Source organism: Schistocerca cancellata, chromosome 1 (genome assembly GCF_023864275.1).
Source record: "Schistocerca cancellata isolate TAMUIC-IGC-003103 chromosome 1, iqSchCanc2.1, whole genome shotgun sequence".
Lineage (NCBI taxonomy): Eukaryota > Metazoa > Arthropoda > Insecta > Orthoptera > Acrididae > Schistocerca > Schistocerca cancellata.
The window spans coordinates 761,384,633-761,406,696 of NC_064626.1; the positions used below are offsets into that span (position 1 = coordinate 761,384,633).

The 22,064-nt window shown below is 39.8% G+C and overlaps 1 protein-coding gene across 7 annotated transcripts in view; it reads right to left on the bottom strand.

The window, feature by feature from the left end:
* LOC126186509 (ATP-binding cassette sub-family C member 5-like) overlaps positions 1 to 22,064 on the bottom strand; it is a 532,505-nt gene that overhangs the window by 19,324 nt on the left and 491,117 nt on the right. For all 7 annotated transcript variants that reach the window (XM_049928217.1, XM_049928221.1, XM_049928220.1 and 4 more), the window contains one exon: positions 2,171 to 2,363. In XM_049928217.1, coding sequence (XP_049784174.1) covers positions 2,171 to 2,363 — 193 coding nt within the window. The remainder of the gene's footprint in view (positions 1 to 2,170; positions 2,364 to 22,064) is intronic.

Below are 22,064 nucleotides of genomic sequence, written 5' to 3' on the forward strand. Positions count from 1 at the left end.
AAATCTTGCAAGTAACATAATATTACACTTCATGTTTTGGAATAAATATGAATATCTTTTGAAGACATTTAAAAACTCAGACTGAACACTTCCAAAATAATATTTTGAAAAACTCAAAATTTTAGAGCATCTTGTGTGCAGCAATTGTGCTGGAATGGAATTTCAACTTGAGGGTTTTTCCCTCTTGAAGAAAAATATTTAATAAATTTTTTTAATTTTGTCCTTTGTTGCTGGATGCATGTTTGGAATTTTATTAAAGGGTTACAATGCATTTAACATTTTATTTTCTAATTATTTCTGGTTTCAGTTAGTGGGAATTAAATGACCCACTTAATAATAAATAACAAATTAAACAAAATTCAATAGTAAACATAAAAATTGCTGCAGGAAGAATAACTCCCAATAGAGCAGATGGATACACTTAAATTGAAAACTGTCCCATTCGTAGCTCGTGGTCCAGTGGCTAGCATTGCTGTTTCTGAATCACGGGGTGCCGGGTCCGATTCCTGGCCAGGTTGGGGATTTTCTCTGCCCAGAAACTGAGTGCTTGTATTGTCCTCATCATTTCATCATCATCATCATCGTTCATGAAAGTGACTAGATTGGACTGTGTAAAAAATTGTACTGTGTAAAAATTGGGACTTTGTATGGGCACTGAAGACCACGCAGTTGAGTGCCCCACAAACCAAACATCAATATCATTGAAAACTGCCTTCTAAGCTTTCAGAACAATAGGTTCCTAGACGTAATAGGTAAAGACAGCAGATAGCAAAAAAGACATTCAAGGTCACTTGGCATATGGGACTTAAACTTTATAACAAATTTCCCAAAAAGATAAAAGCAAATACTGAGGTCAAAACCCTTGGAGAACCTTTGAAGTCATATTTACAGCACCACTCCTTTTAAACCATCAAAGAATATTTAAATGTAGGTATTACAATTGAGCTACCAGAGATAGAGATCGGCTGTGCATGAGGTGTGTGTGTGTGTGTGTGTGTGTGTGTGTGTGTGTGTGTGTGTGTGTTTTCTTTACTGAGGAAGGCCTTGGTTGAAAACCCAATGTGTAACAGTCTTTTTGTCATGCCTGTCTGCAATTCAACATGTCATCCCTAATGCAGTTAAATATATGTAGTGTATTACAGAAATATTTAAATGAAGAAAGTGTATTGTTTATAATTTAATATGTATGCATGATAATAACTTCCATGTGACTGATATTTTAAGTATAAGCTGCTTTTGAAGACTACAGGAGCAACAAAAATACAATACAATTTTTTAGGAAGGAGGTTGGAATAAAAGTGTGGAGGGCTCAGCAGGTAACCCCCAAGGCCCGCGCCCCTGTCTCCTCCCATCTTCCCATCTAATAGTCTCCAATTAATTTTCCTTTTCACATATGGTACTTGAATTGACTGCTTTAAGGAAAATGCATATAACTACCCTTTTTTTTAATTTATTTACGATGCACAATAAGTATATCCAGACTGGAATAGCAATTGAAGCAAAAAGCTTAAGCAATCTTTTCATCTATGTTAAAGAGGTGTTCCCAGCATAATGCAATAACTGAACTATGCAAGTCACTCTACTTTTAAATAACAGTTTATTAAAGTGAACACATTCAGCATAATTTGAAAGCAAGTTAAATATTTTAATGATACCTGGATGGGTAAGCCAAATATGATTTTGTGAAAATGAGGGCCAATAAACAAAAGAAAGGGAGAAAAAAAAATAAAAGATGAATTTTATGTAGGGAATCAGAACCACAATAAGTTGGAAAGACTATGTCAATGAGCTCAGTTTCAAATCTCATGTGACTGGAGATGCAAGTGCAAAAACTTAAATCAAATAGTCAGAGAGTAAGCAGCATTTGTCTAACATTTCAACATTGCTGATAAGTAAAGAGGTTAGTGGTAACAAATTGCATCCAACGAATTTGTTATTTTCCTCAGTGTCGCAGTATAAGCTTTGTGCATCACACACATTTTTCACTACAGTGCTCAACTCTCTTATTTATATGAGTCTTATTTTGATGTTCACCATGAATAGTATCTAAAATACAATTGTTTAAGGTCAAATTTTATGACTAATGATGTAATAATTCAAATGCAGCTCCTTATTTTTCTAGTTTAATCCAATTTGCATAATTTAACTATGGAAAAATGTGACAACAAACCTTACAATTCCGCAGCAGTGCTCTAGCAAGACACAGTAATTGTTTCTCACCAGTAGACAGACGGTCCCCTTCCTGAGTGACCTTAGCATCCAACTGTCCCTTCATTGAAAGAACCTTGTCTCGTAATTTTGTTCTTTCCAATGCAAGCCAGATCTCTGCATCTGTATATTGACAATTTAAATCTAGGTTTGACCTGCAAATTTTAATGAGGTGATTAATCATGGGTTTTTTAAAGTTTAAATGTGATGATGATGTTTGCAACAAATAATGTTAAGGAAATTAGGATTCCTGTGTTAGGGGGCAAAAAAAAAGAAAAAGAAAAAGAAAAAGAAAGAAAGAAAGAAAGAAAGAAAGAAAGAAAGAAAGCTGACGTTTATGTGTTACATAATGATGCGTAGAATTAAACATGAAATTCCTTTAGTCATGGCAAAAAATATGCTGCTGCTATTATTCGTAAAAACACAGGTTTAATTGCTGACAAATTCCCATGGTATATGGAAGTTTGCAAACATAATTTACAATAAAAACATTATTCTGCATCCTGGATTTTAAGGATGTAGCAATGTTTGCAAGTATTTTATAAAGTGTTTTAAATGGTATAAAACATGAAGGATCTTATTTCTAGGGTGGCAAATTTCCGAAACTTAGAAAACTAGCACATCCCCTGAGTCAGAGGTGCTAGGAGATTTTCCATACGAACACTGTAAGGACAAAAGGCATGGATCCCAACTTGAGACTGTGGATGGATGTCTTACATGATAACCTGAATAACCAACTAATAATACGTTAGTAGCACCATTTGTTTCCTGCTGATTGTTGCTGTTTATTAATTATTGAAGGGATTATTCCTTGTGTTTACCAATATTGTAGCATGGTACAAAATTCACAAAGCGAAACACCATTTCCTTCCATTACTTTTTTTTCACAACAACATATAGTTTTTCATTTTTAGCCAACAAGGCTTTGCCTAACTAGCAGGTAGGGCAGCTTCATAAAATTTAGCAAAGACGTTTATTTAAACAAACAACCATTATTAAAAACTGCACGAATTATAATTTACTTTTCAGTTATTGTTTTCATTTTTATTCATTCCCACATAACTCTCTCTCAGTGTGGATGTCACTCATTGATATTCGAGACTGTGGCAGGGAAGCTGACTGTTTGTATCATGTAAGGAGACATACAGGGTATATCAAAAAGAATCATCCAATTTGGCACATCTATATTTCTGAAACTAATAAACATATACAGTGAATTTTGTTTTTTGATGAACAGGAAATTCAAAACATTTTTTTCATACCTTACCATAGGTGTTCAATACATCTCTCTTGAGATACACAGCACATGTCAATGTGGAATTCAAATTGTTCCCACACTGCAGTGAGCATGCCTTGAGTTACAGCTTCCACAGCTACTGTTATGTGATGTTTCAGTTCATTCACTGTTATTGGTAATGGAGGCACATAAACAGAGTCTTTTATAAACCCCCACAAAAAATTATTGGATACAGTCATGTCTGGTGACATTGGAGGCCAGTAATGTAAGACTGAATCATTTGGTCCAGTGTGACTGATCCATCATTCAGCAATCCTTTGATTTAAAAATTCCTGCATATCCAGATGCCAGTGTGGCAGTGCCTCATCCTGCTTGTAAATGAAGTCATTTGAATCAGTCTCCAACTATGGGAAAGGAAGTTCTCAAGCATATTGTGATATGTGCTTCCTGTAAAATTGTTGTTGGCAAAGAAAAATGAAGCATGCACCTTATCTCAAATAACCTAATAGTTACAATTTTTTAAATTTTATGATTCGTTCTGATGTACCATGCAAAACTTGAGAGTTTGCTCTTTCCAATGGAACGTTGTTCATGCATGTATTTCAGATAACATAATAGTTACGATTTTTTAAAAATCGGATGAGTCTCCTTGGTATCCTCTGTATTTTGGAATTTAGTATGTGAATAGAAGACTGTAATCTTAAACACGTATGGTCCTCTGACATAGTGATATATCATAGTACAATCTTAAAACACATCCTAATCTGACTGTCCTCCCAACATCCTCCCACTAATGTGGCGATGAACCAGAGTAACTGTCTGACAGAAGGCATCTGCAAACTGGTTACTGTGAAAGATTACTGATCTTGTTGACTAACACCTCCAACCAATTACTTATAGCCTACCTTCCCATTACAAGAACACAAATCACTTCCTTCACCATCTTTCAACCGTTTCCAACTCATGACAACCTGGTTCCTTGTTTGTTGGTATTGACACTACCTCTGGACCCATGAGTGGAAGATCATTCTGGAAACCATCCCCCAGGTTGTGGATAAGCCATATCTTGGCAATATCTTTTCTTCCAGGTGGGCTACTCTTGCAAGATTCACAGGAGAGCTTCTGTGAAGTTTGGATGGTAGGAGATGAGGTACTGGTGGATGTAAAGCTGTGAGGATAGTTCATGAGTCATGCTTGGTTGTCTCAATTGGCAGAGCACTTGCCTGCGAAAGGCAAAGGTCCCAAGTTCAAGTCTTGGTCTGTTACACAGTTTTAATCTGCCAGGAAGATTCACTACGTCCATATTCACTAAGACACATCATGCCCATGACCTTGCTGGTATTGAGCATTACTTCTCCCAATGTTCTGCCAACTCCAAACATACTACCTCATTCCTAGCACACCAAACTAATTATATTCTAAGTTGTCATCACATGGGATGAGGCAGCTAACACTGACGTAGAGAGGAAATTGAACCTCATGAGACACAGCACCTGTGTCACATGGAACATCCCAGTTAACGTGATTTGTCACTATAGCACTCTCCAGTGTCATCTGTTGGCTGATGGCTGTATCTGGCTTGCAAGCCACAGAGTTTGTTTATGATAATGTAAACACAAAAAATTCCTACGTTACCTCTACTAAAATGCATGTTTCTTCCCTTTTCCATGTGCTATTTGTATTGTTCTGTCTGTTGTATACACAAATAAAAACTTCAGTATCCATGAACATGTTGCAAGACAAGAAGAAATGTTCCATGTCCAATCAGTAAGAACATATGCTTATAAAAATTTACAAGATTGGACAAACTTACTCCTGAAAGAGAATGCACTTATATTTACATAACATCAAATGTTATAGAAAATATTTCTATAAATTTGATAAGAAAATCCCATAACCTTTTATAAAATATGAAGGTAAAATAAAACAAAAATAAAAATAAATAAATAAATAAAATGGATAAAGCACAGAGTGACCCTGCTTCACATAGTTTTGTGACTCAGTATTATATCTTGTATTTTATGTTCTGATCTTCTGAAGGCTTTAATCAGTGATATGTTATTAACTGGCATACAATTACAACAACTCCTACCAAGAACGATGCATTTTTGATGACTCTTCAAAGTGCTGTTGCCTTAAAATGGTGTACTTTCATAACAAACAAGTTATAACATGAAAAGAACTAAATTTGAAAATTTTTTAACCACCGATAATGACATTTCCTGGCATTTAGTACAGCAAACTGTACCAATAATGATGCGTTTTTGAGCAAGATCTTCAATGTGCTGGTATGTAGAAACAGCTTACATTCATATGGAGTCAGTTATAATATAAAATCCATCGAATATAGGCTTCAACTGAAAAATAATAAAGACAATATGGCATCTCACAAGTTCTGCTTATGATGTAGAGAGCATTCTTGCCTGTCATTGTTTCAACCTTTAGTAGTATGTTGCGAAAACAACACTGAATTTATTTTGTGTTTCACATGAGACAATGGCTCATCGATCTGGAATAAAAGGAAGCAATGGTACAAAACTAATACAGCTACACATCAACTCATTGTGTGAGAGGATGGCATTACACATAACTGATTATCTAATGGTAGATACACAAACTAATCTGTAAATGGCCATTGGTCCTGCAGGGCAGTCTCATATATCAACCTGTTTATAAGCCACCTAGAAGAAATCTTCCTAGTTATCCAAGATGCTTAACCCCACTTCTGCTTTGGGTTTATTGATGACATCATTATGGTCTAAAACCAGATACAAGGCATTCTATGCTCATTTCACCACAGCCTCAACACCTTCTCTGCTACCTATTTCCTCCGAACCTCCTCAGACCAACATGACACCTTTCTTGACACTGACGTCTATCCCTTGATGGCTCCATAAAAATCTACGTTTATATCAAGGCCACAAACCATCAACTACCTCCATTATGACAGTAGGCATCCCTTCCACACTACTCCCATAAATCAAGGCAACATGTGGACAGCACATCTGCAGTGACAATCAGTCTCTTGCATGTTATGGTCTACAAGAAGGCTGGTACGTGATGGTGCCCATGCTCATACTGCAGGTCAGTTCGACACTTACAGGGCCGCGGTGGTCTAGCGGTTCTGGCGCTGCAGTCCGGAACCGCGGGACTGCTACGGTCGCAGGTTCGAATCCTGCCTCGGGCATGGGTGTGTGTGGTGTCCTTAGGTTAGTTAGGTTTAAGTAGTTCTAAGTTCTAGGGGACTTATGACCTAAGATGTTGAGTCCCATAGTGCTCAGAGCCATTTGAACCATTTTTTGACACTTACAGACAAACAATATCCTTAAAAGTTCACCCACAAACAGATCTCCTGTGTCATATAACACAGGCATCTAATTCCCCCACTGCTCACATAAATCTGTTGCAAAGGGACACAGCCCTCTCCCAATTTCCAAATATAGTCCTGTGCTGGAACAACTTAACAATGTGCTTTGCTAGGACTTTGAATACCTTTCGACATGCCCTGAAATGGAGAACATCCTTCCCACTTTCCCCTAACTGGTATTGCACTGCCCATCTAATCTATGAAATACCCTCTTCCATCCATACGCAACACACACAGTCCCAACTCATTGCCACATGGATTACATCTGTGTGAACGATACAGGTGTGAGACCTGTGCTATGCACCCTCCAAGTGCATCCTTTTATTCCTGATCTGTCTCAGCCATATCATACCCCATCAGAAGCAGGGCTACCTGTGAAAGTAGTTATATCATATACTATCTTTCTTCTTCTTCTTAAGTTGCCAATCCTAAGATTGATTTGCAGCAGCTCTCCATTCAGTGCGATTGTCGGCCAGCCTCTTCAATTCCGTGAAACTTCCGCATCCTAGGTCCTGCATTATCTGGCTTATGTACTTTCTTCTAGGTCTGCCTCTTGCCCTTTTGCCCTCCACAAGGCCTTCCGTTATAGTGTGGAGAAGACTTTCATGTCTCAGAATGTGTCCCATCCATATATCTCTCCTCTTCTTGACCGTCTTCCAAAGAACTGGAACTTCCTCCGCTCTCTGCAGGACTTCTTCATTTGTCATTCTGGCTGTCCATGGAATTTTTAACATCCTTCGCAGACACCACATTTCGAATCCTTCAATCCTTCTTCTTTCGTCCTCTCCAAGTGTCCAGGTTTCACTGCCGTAGAGAAGCACACTCCCAACAAAGGTCTTTATTAACCACTTCCTTAACGACAGACTTATCATATTTGATGTGAGGAGTCCTTTCCTTTTATAGAATGCAATCTTTGCCTGATTTATTCTACTTATTACATCTTTCCTACTACGACCATCTGATGTTATTCTGCTTCCCAAGTAGACAAAGTCTTGTATTTCTTTCAGCTTCTCTCCATTCAGCCTTATATTCGTAATTGCTTGATTATTTTGTTTGCTTGCAACTAAGATTTTTGTTTTTGACTTATTAATTTTCATGTTGTACCGTGCAGCAAGAGTGTTTTCCATTTCCTCCAACACTACTTGTAATTCTTCCTCATTTTCCGCTAGGACAGCAATGTCATCCGCAAAACGCAGCATATCAACTATTTTTCCCTGGATCCTGATTCCATTAGCTTGTCCTAACTTTTCTCTGACCTCGTCCATTGCTTTCTGTATGTACATATTAAAGAGGACAGGGGAGAGTGCACATCCCTGTCTCACACCCTGTTTAATTTTTGCTTGTTGTTGATGTTCCCCACATCTCACTATTGCCACCTCTTCTTTGTATATGTTCCATATCGTTCTCCTGTACTTATACTTAGCTCCAGTTTCCCTCAATATCTGGAATAGCTTTTTCAATTCAACCTTATCAAATGCTTTTTCGAGGTCAATAAATGCTATGTAGGTGTCCTTTCCTTTTTCCATTCTTTTCTCTATTATGAGCCTTAGGGCCATAATGGCTTCTCGCGTACCTCTCCCTCTTCTAAAGCCAAACTGGTCTTCTGTGAGCATGCATTCCATGTTCCCTTCAATTCTTCTGAGGAGGATGGTCGTCAAAATTTTTGATGCATGTGATGTTAGGCTGAGGGTTCTGTATTGTGCACACGATTTTGCTGGCATTTTCTTTGGTAATGGAACAATAATACACTTTTTGAAGTCCTCAGGCAGCTCTCCAGTATCATATATTTGGCAGATTAATTTATACAATTTATCTTTTATTTCTGTTCCAGCTGCTTTGATGATTTCTGCAGGCAATGAGTCAATTCCTGGTGCTTTTCCATGCTTAAGTGCCTGTAGTGCCTGATCAAATTCAGACCTTAGTATACTGTCTCCTAGTTCATCTTTATCTACTTCGTCCTCACTTTCAATCATGTCATCTTGTACGTTGCCTCCATATAATTTCTCTAGGTATTCCTTCCACGTAAGTGCTATATCTTCATGATTATACACCATCTTATTATCCTCTCTTATTAGGGCATTACATCTAATCCTTTGTCCTCCTGAGAAGAAGCGTTTCACTGTTTTGTATGCTAATTCAAGGTTCCCTTTCTTCAGAAGGTCTTCAACTTCTTTGCATCTGTCTTCAAGGAATCTTTCTTTTACTTGCTTCAACTTCCTGTTGATTTTGTTCCTAAGCACTCAGTATGCCGTTTTCCCTTCTTCCGTTTCATTATTTTTGAGCTTCCTTCTTTCCTCAAACATAAGTATTATTTCATCAGTTATCCACTCCTTCCTCTTTTCAGGTTTTTGTTTTCCAATTATCTCTTCAGCTGCTTTTATTAGGCCATCTCTCATATTTTCCCAATGTTGTTCTACATTCTCTATAGGATGCTGCTGAATTAGATCCTTAGCCCTTTCTTGGAACTCCTTCTGCGTCTCACGGTTTCCAAGCTTCCCTATATCCAGTTTTCCATTTCCTATTTTCTTCCTTATGCATTTGAACTTGAGTCGGCATTCCGCAACAACCATGTTGTGATCACTCACAATATCTGGGCTTGCGTATGCTCTAGAGTCTTTTAGTTGATTTCTAAATCTATTTTTGACTAGAATGTAATCAATTTGGTATCGTTCTCTATCCCCTGGTGACTTCCAGGTGTATCTTCTACGGGGGTGATGTTGAAACCACGTGTTCGATATTATCAGTTGATTCCTGTTACAAAATTCTATAAGTCGGTCTCCTCTATCATTCCTTTTACCAAGGCCGTAGCGTCCAACAGCTGGCTGTACATCTTTATCTCCTACTATTGTGTTCCAGTCTCCCATAATTATTAAATTTGTTTCTCCTTTGATTCCTTTCATGGCTCCATTTAACTCTTCATATACAGCTTCAACTTCCTCATCCTCCTGGTTTGTGGTAGGCATATAGACCTGTATCACAACCGTCTCTGTAGGTTTGGTATCCAGACTGACAAGTATTATCCTTCCTCCATATTGTATATACCCCTTCACTCTCTGCCCCAATTTTCGACTCATAACTACTCCAACCCCACCTGCTCCAGGTCTATCTTCTATCGTTCCTGTGTGAATTATCCTGTACTCATCACTCCAGAAATCTCCGCAGTTGCCATCTCATTTCAGACACTCCTAGTATATCCAACTTCATTTTCTTCATTTCTTGCTTAAGGTTTTCGAGCTTCCCCATCTGCAGTAAGGTGCGGACGTTCCACGTTCCAATTCTACTATAGCTCTTTTTATTTCCTTTCTTCCTATGAACTGTTGAAACGAGATCTCTGGTAGTCCCCTCCCGGAGATCCGAATGAAGGGTTATTACTCCGGATTGCATTTTTACTAGAGCTTGTTTCATATTCATATTATGGCTGCTGATACTTGAGAAATCTAATTAGATCTTTAATGAAGTGGTTTCTCCTTGCCTTCTTCATTCTATGCCGTTGGCCATCATGTGGCTCTTCCGCCTTTAGGGACAGTTTCCCATCCCAAGGACAAGAGAGTGTCCTGCCTCTACCTGCTCATCCGCCCTCCTAGGAGGCCATTTCGCTTGGTAGAGGGTGTCTCCTTATTCCGGGAGATACTCGGTCGCCATATCCTCGTTAGTGGTAACAGGGTGTACCGTGCAGCAATCCTTGGCTGCAACTCGTGAAGGTGAAGTTGGCATTTGTATGGAGAGGCTGTTTGAGATGCATCACATACCTTACACCCAATACTATCTTTACCATAACTTAAACACAGTCTTTTATGTGGGCATGATCATAAGGCAATGTCCAGCTGAATTATTGGTCACTGTCAAAGTATGGCCCAGAGCATTGTTGACAACTCAGAGGCAGAACATGCTGCTGGGCATTACATGTTCATCACAGTCCATGCTACCTGCATCTCCTCACACCCATGTGCCCTCCCCTCCCCCCCTCTCTCAAGCACACATACAAGCTTCTCTTGAATTACGTAGATGTAAACTGTGCTTCAATATAACTTTCACTATCATAATGCAGCAAATGCACCCATTGCCTCCAGGAGAGTAAAGAAAACTGTTGGAATTAATGTACAAATAAATTGCCACAGGTTGTGTATTATTTGATTATTACTAGATTTTCTCATCAGACATGAGAATCTTCTGATATTTATTGCCCTGAAGATAATATATTAAAGGTATAAAGTTCCACTCGGTACCAATGTTAAAATAAACTGATACATGCTTTGGTCTTGCAATTCTCCTGTCTTCAATCTCCACTAGTCTCACACCCATCTCTTGGCCTCATGTCTTCCACTTCACTTGACATATCTTCATTCAGTCTTTTGTCTCTGCAGTTTTAAACCTTCTCTGTTCTATCATCCCCTCCCCCCACACTGAACTATCTTCTTCTAGTTCAATACTCCCTTTGTGTACTACACTTAATTGCCTTGTCTGTGCTATCCTATTCCAGTTCCTTGCAGTCTCTCCCTTGCAGCTATGAGCCTCCCTTCCCTCCGCCCTTCCCTTCTGCTACCTGTTTCCTTGCTCTTCTCACTCACACCTCCTGATACAACCTCTCACCCTGGTGAAATACCAGTGCCACAGCAATGTAGTCCACCAAGGTGTGTGTGTGTGTGTGTGTGTGTGTGTGTGTGTGTGTGTGTGTGTGTGTAGGTGTGGGTGGGTGAATGTGCGCATGCCTGTCAACCATTCAGTTATTCAACTTATTCAACTACATGGTGAGTGGTTACCACTTCTCTTTCCATTATTTAGAAATACATGTTTGTCGTTTGTGTTTTGGTATTATGGTATAGATAATAAACTGACTCAAAAATTACTTATAACTGACACCTTCAACAAGTATAGACACAGCACCAATGTAATGGAAAGTTGTTCACTAACTAAAAGAAAAATATTGACACTAATGCTATCATCTCAGGCAAAGAATTAAAACTTCCAACTGTCAAATTTACACATGTTAGTAAAGCTGGAGAATAGTATACTTTGTTACTTTCTGCATCCATATCTAATGAGACATAGAAAATATATTGAGAAGGCGGGTTAGATTGTGCCACATGGATGTGTTCATTGCAATATATAACAATACTATGTCTAGTGAGGTCAAAATTCAGCCTGACTGTGAACATATCTGGGTGTGAGTAACCAGCCTTGGTGCACTCGAATTATTAATTGGCTACTTTTAATGGGCACCCAACTTTACTACTAAAGTTGCAGAGGTATTCCAGGAAAGTCTAAGCTTCACTGAATAGAATTGCCCTGACTTGCCATAGCAGAAGGAGAAAGAGCGAACGTCAACCCACTCAGTATAGAATCACATGTCTATACACTCATCCCCAGTAAATTCAGACAGTCCTGTAAAGTACATCTGAATGGTTTCTCTGAAAACTGTCTTCAGTAAATTTGTTCAATAGTCCACATGTGACAGAAATATTTTGGACCTTGTGGCTACAAACAGACTTTACCTTATTTGCAGTATTACAGCTATGATGATTTTTAGAGCCAATAGATCCATTAAGAAGGATGTTGTTGTTGTTGTTGTTGTGGTCTTCAGTCCTGAGACTGGTTTGATGCAGCTCTCCATGCTACTCTATCCTGTGCAAGCTTCTTCATCTCCCAGTACCTACTGCAACCTACATCCTTCTGAATCTGCTTAGTGTATTCATCTCTTGGTCTCCCTCTACGATTTTTACCCTCCACGCTGCCCTCCAATGCTAAATTTGTGATCCCTTGATGCCTCAGAACATGTCCTACCAACCGATCTCTTCTTCTGGTCAAGTTGTGCCACAAACTCCTCTTCTCCCCAATCCTATTCAATACCTCCTCATTAGTTACGTGATCTACCCACCTTATCTTCAGCATTCTTCTGTAGCACCACATTTCGAAAGCTTCTATTCTCTTCTTGTCCAAACTAGTTATCGTCCATGTCTCACTTCCATACATGGCTACACTCCATACAAATACTTTCAGAAACGACTTCCTGACACCTAAATCTATATTCGATGTTAACAAATTTCTCTTCTTGAGAAACGCATTCCTTGCCATTGCCAGGCAATATCCTGTCAACTGCTGGTGCAGACCAACAGGCAGCTTCTATATGCCTCAATTATTGGAAAGAATTTGATGTTTGACCACATTGTAGACTACTAACAAAAGACCCAACATATGGTGTAGGATCTCCAATATGTGATTGGCTCAAAGACTTTTTGAGTAATGTAATGAAGTATGTTATCTAGGTCAGTGGGTGTTCATTGGACACAAAGATAATTTCAGGTGTGTTCCAAAGAAGTGTGATAGCACCACTTTACTTTTCCATTTAAGTCTTTCACATAAATGTCTGAGTTGTTCACTTAAGGTGCCAATAAATCTGGCCACTCCCTCAGAAACCTAAGTCCAGCTATCTGCATAAAACAGAAAGACTGTAGCATCGAAAAGTTTCTGGAGGAAGTTACGTCTCCTACTAGAAGCAAGTCTGATGCTGTATCGGCTCGTGGTCTAGTGGTAAATGTCACACAGTGTAAATGTGAAGCCAAGGTTTGTACCAACTCCTCCCTTTATTTTAGAAACCGTATTGGCACACAGGTTGCTCTTAACGTATTTATCAACTGTAATTTTCTAGTTGAAGTTCTAGTATGGCGGCAGCAGAAGCAGTTTGAAACATTTTTGCTGTGTATGGGACACATGTCATCAAAGAAATCATGCAAGATAATGGTTTTCTCATTTCCGGAAGGTACCCAATTATTGGCAACTCTGATTAACTGTGATCATTTAACCTCTTTGTGACATTTGTAATCAATGGCCAAGTTTAAAAAGTTGGGAGTAGAGTAAAGCATGCTCTAATTCATAACAACAAAAATCAAGGTGTGGCCATATCTGCATTCTTCCTTGAACATAACCAATTTGAGCACTAATGTTCAATGTCATTACTGATGATGAGATAACCTTGGGGTTATGACCCTGTGACGAGGGGTTGGGGTGGGAGTAGCATAGGAATGGACTGGATGTTATGTAGGTGGGGTGGTTGATGGAATATCATTTTAGAATGGGTGGGAAGGATCTTGGGTAGGAAATCCTCCATTCCCAGACATGATGACAGATGGCCTTCTGGCAAAGGATATGGTTCAGTCGCTCCAGTCCAGGGTGATAATGGCTGACGATGGGAGCACTTCTTTGCAGCTGATTTTTGTGATTGGTGGGAAGATTAGGGGTATGTTATGATATGGCACAAGAAATCTGTTTGCATACTGGTTTTGGAGGGTAGTGCCTATTGTGAAGGGCTTAGTGAGACCTACAGCATGCTGGGCAACAGAATTCTTTGTCACAGCAGATACACCATCCATGGGGTTCCAGGCTGTATCAGACCGATTTTTTTGGCGAGGATGAGGTAACAGCTATCAAAATGGAGGTACTGTTGGTGGTTAATGGGTTTAGTATGGACAGAGATGTGGATGGAGCCATAAGAGAGGTGGAGGTCAGCATCCAGGATGGTAGCATATTGGGCTTCAGGCAGCCAGGTGAAGTGGATGGGAGAGGTGTTGATGTTGTGGAGGAATGAGGATATGATTTCCTGGCTCTGGGTCCAGATAATGAAGATATCATCAATGGACCTGAACTGTACAAGAGGTTTTGGGATTTTGTGAGGCTAGGAAGGTTTTGCTCAAGATGGCCCATTGACAGGTTATGTGGCATAGGACAGTGTCATGTGGTGCCCATGGCTGTGCCATGGATTTGTTTATATACCATCCCCTCACAGGAGAAGTAGTTGTGTGTGTGTGTGTGTATATAGTTGGTAAGGTGTATAAGGCATGAGGTAGTGGGTTTGGAGTCAGAAGGACATTAGGAGAAGCAGTAGATAGTGGCAAAGCTATGGGCGTGAGGGATGTTGAGGCATAGGAAGGTGGTATCAACATTGAGGAATAGGGATAAGGGTGGGATTGGATTGGGGTTAGTTGAGAATTGGTGATGGGATTGGTTCATATGGGAGGCTAGGCTTTGGCAGCTGATTGGTTGTTTGGTTGGTTGTTGGTTTCAGTTGCAAGAGTTGAGATTCTTTCGGTGGGAGCATAATAACCAGTTACAATGGAGGAGCATGATTGTTGGGTTTGTGGAATTTTGCAAGCATTTGGAAAGTGGGTATGTGGGAGATCACTGGAGTGAGAAGGGAGATGGATTTAAGGTAGAGATTCTGGGATATGCCCAAGGATTTCAGCAAGGATTGGAGATTATATTGGACTTCTGGAATGGGTTCACTATTGCAGAGCTTCACTATTGCTTCACTATTGCAGAGCTTGTCGATGGAGGAGTAAGATAGTCACTGTGATTCATCACAACCATGATGGAGCCTTTCCCTGCAGGGAGGATGTTTAAATCCACATCTGTTTTGAGGTTGTGAATAGCTGTCCTTTCTTCTGTTAAGAGGTTTGTGTTCTTGGAAAGGGATCTGAGGAGGACGGTGAGGCTAGGATGGAGGTAAGGAATTCCTGGAAGTTTACTGGGGTGGAGGGGGGGGGGTTAGACGGGAGGGAGGAGAGTCACAGTTGGATGGTGGTCTGAACTGGGAGGGGGCAAGGTTTCAATGTTGGTATTAAGTTGATTCTGATTGGAGGGATTGATAGCAAATAAGTTTTCTGTTGCAGGGACTGGGACTAAGATAACTGGTATTTGACAAGTCCAAAATGATTAAATGTGGGTTGGCAGGGGGGAGGGCACTTAAGGTAAGGCCTTTGTATAGGACTGAAACTCCTGTAGGATTGAGGATTTTGGGGGAAGGTTAACAACGGTGTTTTGAATTTTTTGTGTTCTGGATTTTATGGAGGGAATTTTGGAGGAAGTGGCACATTGGGACAGTCAGCAAGGTAGGGGTGTGGGTGCTATGAGAGGTTGGCAAGGGGGTCACTGTGGGTAGTAAAGGTGTTGACTGGGTGTGGTGCTTTGAGATGGGAGCAAGATGTCAACAAGTTTATAATTTATAGGCGTGGTGTCTGGAGAGCTCTTACAACTGTTGGGAGGACAAGGGTTTCAATTTTGGATATGCGGTGTATATAGTTAGGATTACATGGGAACAAGGTACTGTGCCTCTGGAGAGCAGGGGAGGGTGGATAGTCAGAAAACATAAAATTCTGCCAGGAAGAATGTGTGACAAGGTATGGGTTGATTTGGAGATGAAATGTAATGGTTTGTTTAAGTATTTTAGTTGTGATCCAGGAGATGGGTGGTTCACAGGAAAGTGCACAGTGCAGTCAAAATGGCCCTGACTAGTGTTGCAGGGTATTATAAGATTTACGCATGGCCACAATAGTCGACGCCAGTATAGTGGGTGCGTAACAAAGGCGAGAAAGAAATCATATGGCGACATGAGAATGTAGAAGTTGGGAAAGACAAAGTAGATGTAAATCATGAGCAGTAACAAAGGGCAGATGACACAGGGTTTAGGGTGGAAGGGAGACACCAGGCAATATAAATATATTAGGGAAAGTTTTGGCAGAATGTAAGTAATTTAGTAGTAAAGGGGACCACTCCCCGAATAGCAGAAGTGTTGTGTCACCAACACGCACACACAAAAGAGAAAAAATCTTTGCTACTTTTGATGAAGTAGAGAACACACACACACACACACACACACACACACACAACCGTGCACTAAATTGTGATGGCTTAGCACTCAACGCCAGGATTGCAGTTCGGCAGGTGGACTGGGGTGGGAATTGTGTCAGGAGGGGGGAGAGCATAATAAACCAACTAAACACCTAAGGTACCTGCATTTTGACAGCTGTCATCCCTTCCACATTAGAAAATGTTCTAATATAGCCTGGCTATGGATGGCCCTAAACCTAGTTCATACGCAGATGTTCCACTCCATATTCTCATCTCCCACCCCTCCCCCTGCCTAATCATCCCACCATCCCCAAAAATCAGCTGCCAATGAGTGCCTCCCATCATCTTCAAATATCAACTCAGATTGGAGCAATTGAACCACATCCTTCACCATATCTTTGATTATCTATCATCAAGCCGGTAAATGATGGACAGCCTACCCAAGAGCCTCCTCACCCACCCACACAGCATTCAGGTCCATGGTGATGCCACTCCCTCTCTAATCTCTTGCCACAAGGGTCATATACCAATGGAAGACCCAGATGCTAGACCTGTCCGATTCACACATCTCATCACAGGCAGGGTTTCCTGTGAGAGCAGCCCAGTCATAAGCCAGGCAATTTCTACACAGCGTTTTATGTAGGCATGACTACCAATCAGTTGTCACTTGAATTATTGGTTACCATTAAACTGTGGCCAAGAGCACAGTTCCTATAACTTTCTTCCTCTGCTCATGCCACTTGACATGATCTCCACCCCATTTGACCTGCTGACCTGCAATCCTGACATTGTGAGTCCACCTAGCACAATGTAGGTGTACAGGCGTGTGTGTTCGGTGTTTGGAGTTTATGAGCACTCAACGGCAAAAGGTTATCAGCATTAAAGATTTTAAAAGAAGAAAATGTGGATAAAATGATTAATATTGTTGTCACAGAGTGAGGAGGAAACCAACAAAAGGACACCCCCTCACTCCCTCCCACCCCACCGTGATGACGCACACAATCACTCTATCGCATTTGTGAGTGTGTGTGTGTGTGTGTGTGTGTGTGTGTGTGTGTGTGGGCACGTGCGTGCACGTGCACACATATGTGTCCACGGTCTCCATTTCATCAAAGACTTTTTTCTGAAAGCTAGCAAAGATTTCATTCTCTTTTGTGTGTGCTTGTCAATGACTCAATACTTCTGCTTTAATAAAACATAAGATATCAATAACAAGAGCATATCCACATCATCAAAACTTAGAAAGGTGTTAAACATTTTTTACTACAAAACAGTCTGTGTCTATATGCTGTCCTATTTCATAGACAAATAGTATAGAAATGTTCAGTGAACCAGCTAGCAAATTATTCAGTGCCACAATTTCATCAATAAAATTGTTTATTCACAAGTACTAAAAGTTATGTCAATAGCAGCAGAAAAATGCAAGCATTATTGAACATGCAATTCTGCAATATCATAAATTTTTCACAATCAGATCTATAGGTGCTGAAAGTAGTAAGAATACTTATGATGGAGAAGTTTTCTTCAGTTTTTGTTATTGATTTTTGAGGTGACTGCTTGAAGCTTTGCCACAGAAAAAGTGAAAAGTTGCTCTCCAGCTAATGCAACCTACATTTTACAGCATGACCAAGTTACCACAGAGCTAGCAAACAATTGTGGCATGTATGTCTCCCTCACTGCCCCAGTGATGGCTAAGGCAGATAATTTGCAATGTATGAGACACTATTTGTTATTGATCTCCCTGGACTCAAAAATATAAATTTACTAACTCGATATCACTCTTTCAATGAAACACCTTCAATGAAATGACAAGAAACTATGAATTGAATTTAAGAGGATAATTCTGTGTCACTCCAGGTCATAACTTGATTATAAGACAGCTGACAAACATATTCTGTGATGTTACATTATACTAGCAGCAGCAAGAATATGTTTCCCCAGTTGATCTGTTTCTTCAGCAATCTCGCACATGAGAAGTGTTTCAGAGACCATCAAATTTACTGAGGGCTAAAATATCATGAGTAAAAGTAATTTTGTTTTATTTCCATTTCTGGTAACTTGTGTTAGGCGCTACAGCATAGTTATGAATAATACTGAGATGTACCGATTGTAACCAGAACACCATAAATTAAGAGGAGCATGAATTATTTGTGTGGCCCTCCTCTTCAATACCTGTCATAATTACTGTTTTTTTTCCTTTTTCTTTTTTTGGCTGAAGACTACTCTAAACTGAAAAGCTAATTCACCAGATGTGATCCTCTTTTCTGGAGCAACTCCAAAGGTTATACTGTAAACATTATGAGCAGGCAACACGTCTTTTGCTCAATACAGACTTTAAAAAAGTTTTTATTAACATTGAACCACACAGAGGAAATGCTGAGTGACGGACAGGCACAACAACACTGTTATACACACACACATTCATGCAAGAATAACTCACACATGCATGATTATTGTCTATGCCTGCTGTGGCTGGACTCAGTGACCAGAGATGGTGATCATGTGCATGTGTGTTCTTCTTCTGCGAATGCGTGTGTGTGTATCTTCTGCCACAAAAAAAAGGCCTTCTGGCTGAAAGCTAAAATTTATAGCAATGTTTTTGTTTTGCCTGTCTGTGACTCAGCATCTCCTCTGTATGGTGAATAACAGTCTATCCTTTTCATAATATTTTTGTTATTCCATTCAAGGCTTTCCATTGTTTGATTTTCTTATCTGATATTGGCACTACCCCTAAACAGTGTAACACAAATAAAGTCAGCAACACAGCATTGATAGTAAAATGGTAACATCCACCAGCACTGACAGCAAAATGGTAATATCCATCGAGAAGTTCCCTAAGTTACAAATAATAAGAAGTTTGAAAACAAAAAGTAAAGTGCACAAAGAAACAATGTACAAAAATCAAAAAAAGTGTGCTCAAAAGGCATAAAGAAATGAAACTAGGGTATGTAAATAGGAACATATATTCTGACAGTAATGTTTTAAAATGTGAAACTTAATCAAAACTGTCATTCTGTCTATAATAATTAAAATAATGAAAAGTAACTTCTGCTGACAATGACAACAAAATAAACCTTGCAAATGCTTTATCTATAAAAGCAAAACACATTTGATAACTGAGCTATTCAATTACATCTCTGAAAGAGATAACTATAAGATGTTCATTTAATTGAGCATGGTGCAAATTTTCAACGAAGTGCATCACAGCTGGCGAAGTTCCCTCTTAACATATTACCTGATGACTTCATATTAACAAAAACCTTAGTTATCAAAATACTCAAATAAGAATTATTGAGGCACTATTGCCAGAACAGATTGCTATGTCAAATGGTTATTACTAATGTAATGTAGCGCTTATTCTGACGAAGAGGTGAACGACACCAAGTCTTTGGAGTGGCATTTATACATAGTTCCTCACTGAAAAACCTAGAATTAAACATGACAGCATAGATGGGCAGATGGTGCTGGGATGTCTGAAGACTATCCAAATGTTTCTGATTCATTATGCCAAACTATCACCATTCTTTAACAGCAGTCATTGTCAGCCATATGATAACCCAGTTTCTGCCAGCAAAAATGCTACTCAGTTGTGTATGAAGAGCATCCACAACTCTAAAACCCACACACTGGGTACACCCATCATTTAATAATTCATCACAGCATTATGCCCTGTGCCTAAAGCTTTCTGTAGATGATTTAAGTTCTTCTACAGCAGAATTGTCACATTGTTGTAGGGGTCATAAACAAGAATAACAGACTATCATGCCATCATGCACCCCCACAATTCCCACTGGTATGGAAGCCATCAAAATAAAAATCACTGACAATCTTAATAGAGACAGCACCATACAGCTCAACTTTGGATCCAGTGATCATAAGGCTGCATATAATGCAGAGCTAACGTATGCTCATATTTGGCAATAGCATCTGCACCAGAGGTGTCACTGCCAACAGCTAGAGTATACAGGGTGATTTTTTCCACCATGTACATACTACAGGGATTGATAGATGAGAGGATACGGAACAAAAAAAGTCTAATGAACTCATGTATGGAAATGCATGGTTTCCATTATAGAGACCATTTATTCAATCATACATTGTTACAATGAGTGCAGTCTAATATGCACTGTACAATGCAGCCACAGTTACAGTATGTGTGAAAATGGTTTCCATGTGCTTCAATGTATGCACATGCGCACCGTAGCTTGTTCTGTCTTACATGTCCACATTGATCAGACCGCATCCAAACAGTGTCAGAGGCAGCACGAATGCTCTGCTCCAGTGTCTCCACATCTGGAATGGGCTCTGCATAGACAATACTTTTGAGATAGTGCCGTAACCAGAAATTGCACAGGTTGAAATCCTGTGAATAAGCAGGCCATGCAACTGGATCCCCTCGTCTGATCCATTGACCAGGGAAGACACGATTGAGATGTGTCTGGACGTTAGCAGCGAAGTGGGCTGGAGCACCATCATGCAGCAGCTACATAACCCTTCAAATCACCAATGGCACTTATTCCACCATGAGGGGAAAAGTCACCAGCATGAAATGTCTGTAATTCCAGTATGTTGGGCTATGTGGAAGGAACGCTGGTCCCAAAATATGGTTGCAAATTATCCCGGCAGCACCGATGCTGATGATTTGCTGTAACCATACCATGGGCGTTCTACATACTATTCCACAGATGACCATTATGAAAGCTGAAGATACCACTCTACATAAAGGTGGCTTCATCTGTGAATAGGATGGATGACACAAATTCTGGAATCGTGGTTGCCTGGTGAAGAAAACAGTGACAAAGTTGCTTCCAATATGGAAAGTCTGTCGCTAGTAAGCCCTCCAAGGGTAGTACCAATCATCATGGAGAATGTTGCACACGGTCTTCTGGCTTACCAAGTACTGGTGGGTGACATGACAATCACCTTCCACAGTGTTAATCACATTTTCCTCCAAGTCTGGTGTATGTCCTTCATGAAACAAACCTGTCTTGGACAAATGGGGAAACACTATTGCAAACATTGAATGCTGTAGTTGTTGTCAGAGGGGATAGGTCTCCTGAGACAACCTTGCTGCTTGCCGTCTGTTGCCATTTGCCTTTAGATAAGTAAACACCATGTCGGCAAGCTCTCGATTTGAATATGGAACCACTGTGTACAATGCTGTATCACATCTACTACAATGTGAGTCAGCAAGGGAAGTGAATCAGACACAATATTACCAATTACTATGGCAAGAGAGGGTGCTAAGACATGACTATGAGGAACAGTAGCACCCTCTAGGAGGAAACCATGCATACTACAACTCTGACTGCTTGATACAGCACATATTAGACTGCAGTCTCTGTAACAATGTAGGATTGAATAAATGGTATCTAGCATGGAAACTATGCATTTCCAGACATAACTTCATTAGACCTTTTTTGTTCTGTATCCTCTCATCAATCAACCCCTAGAGTTTGTACACGGTGGAAACAATCACCCTTTATAAGGGCATAAAAGGAGCCCATCAGCAGTCATTCCATTTGACAATAGCAAAAGTGACTGAAAGCTCGTGGCGTTTTAACCACTGGAAGATTGAAGACTGAAAACATTTTACTTAACACCATTGTGTTACTTCTGCATTAACCAATG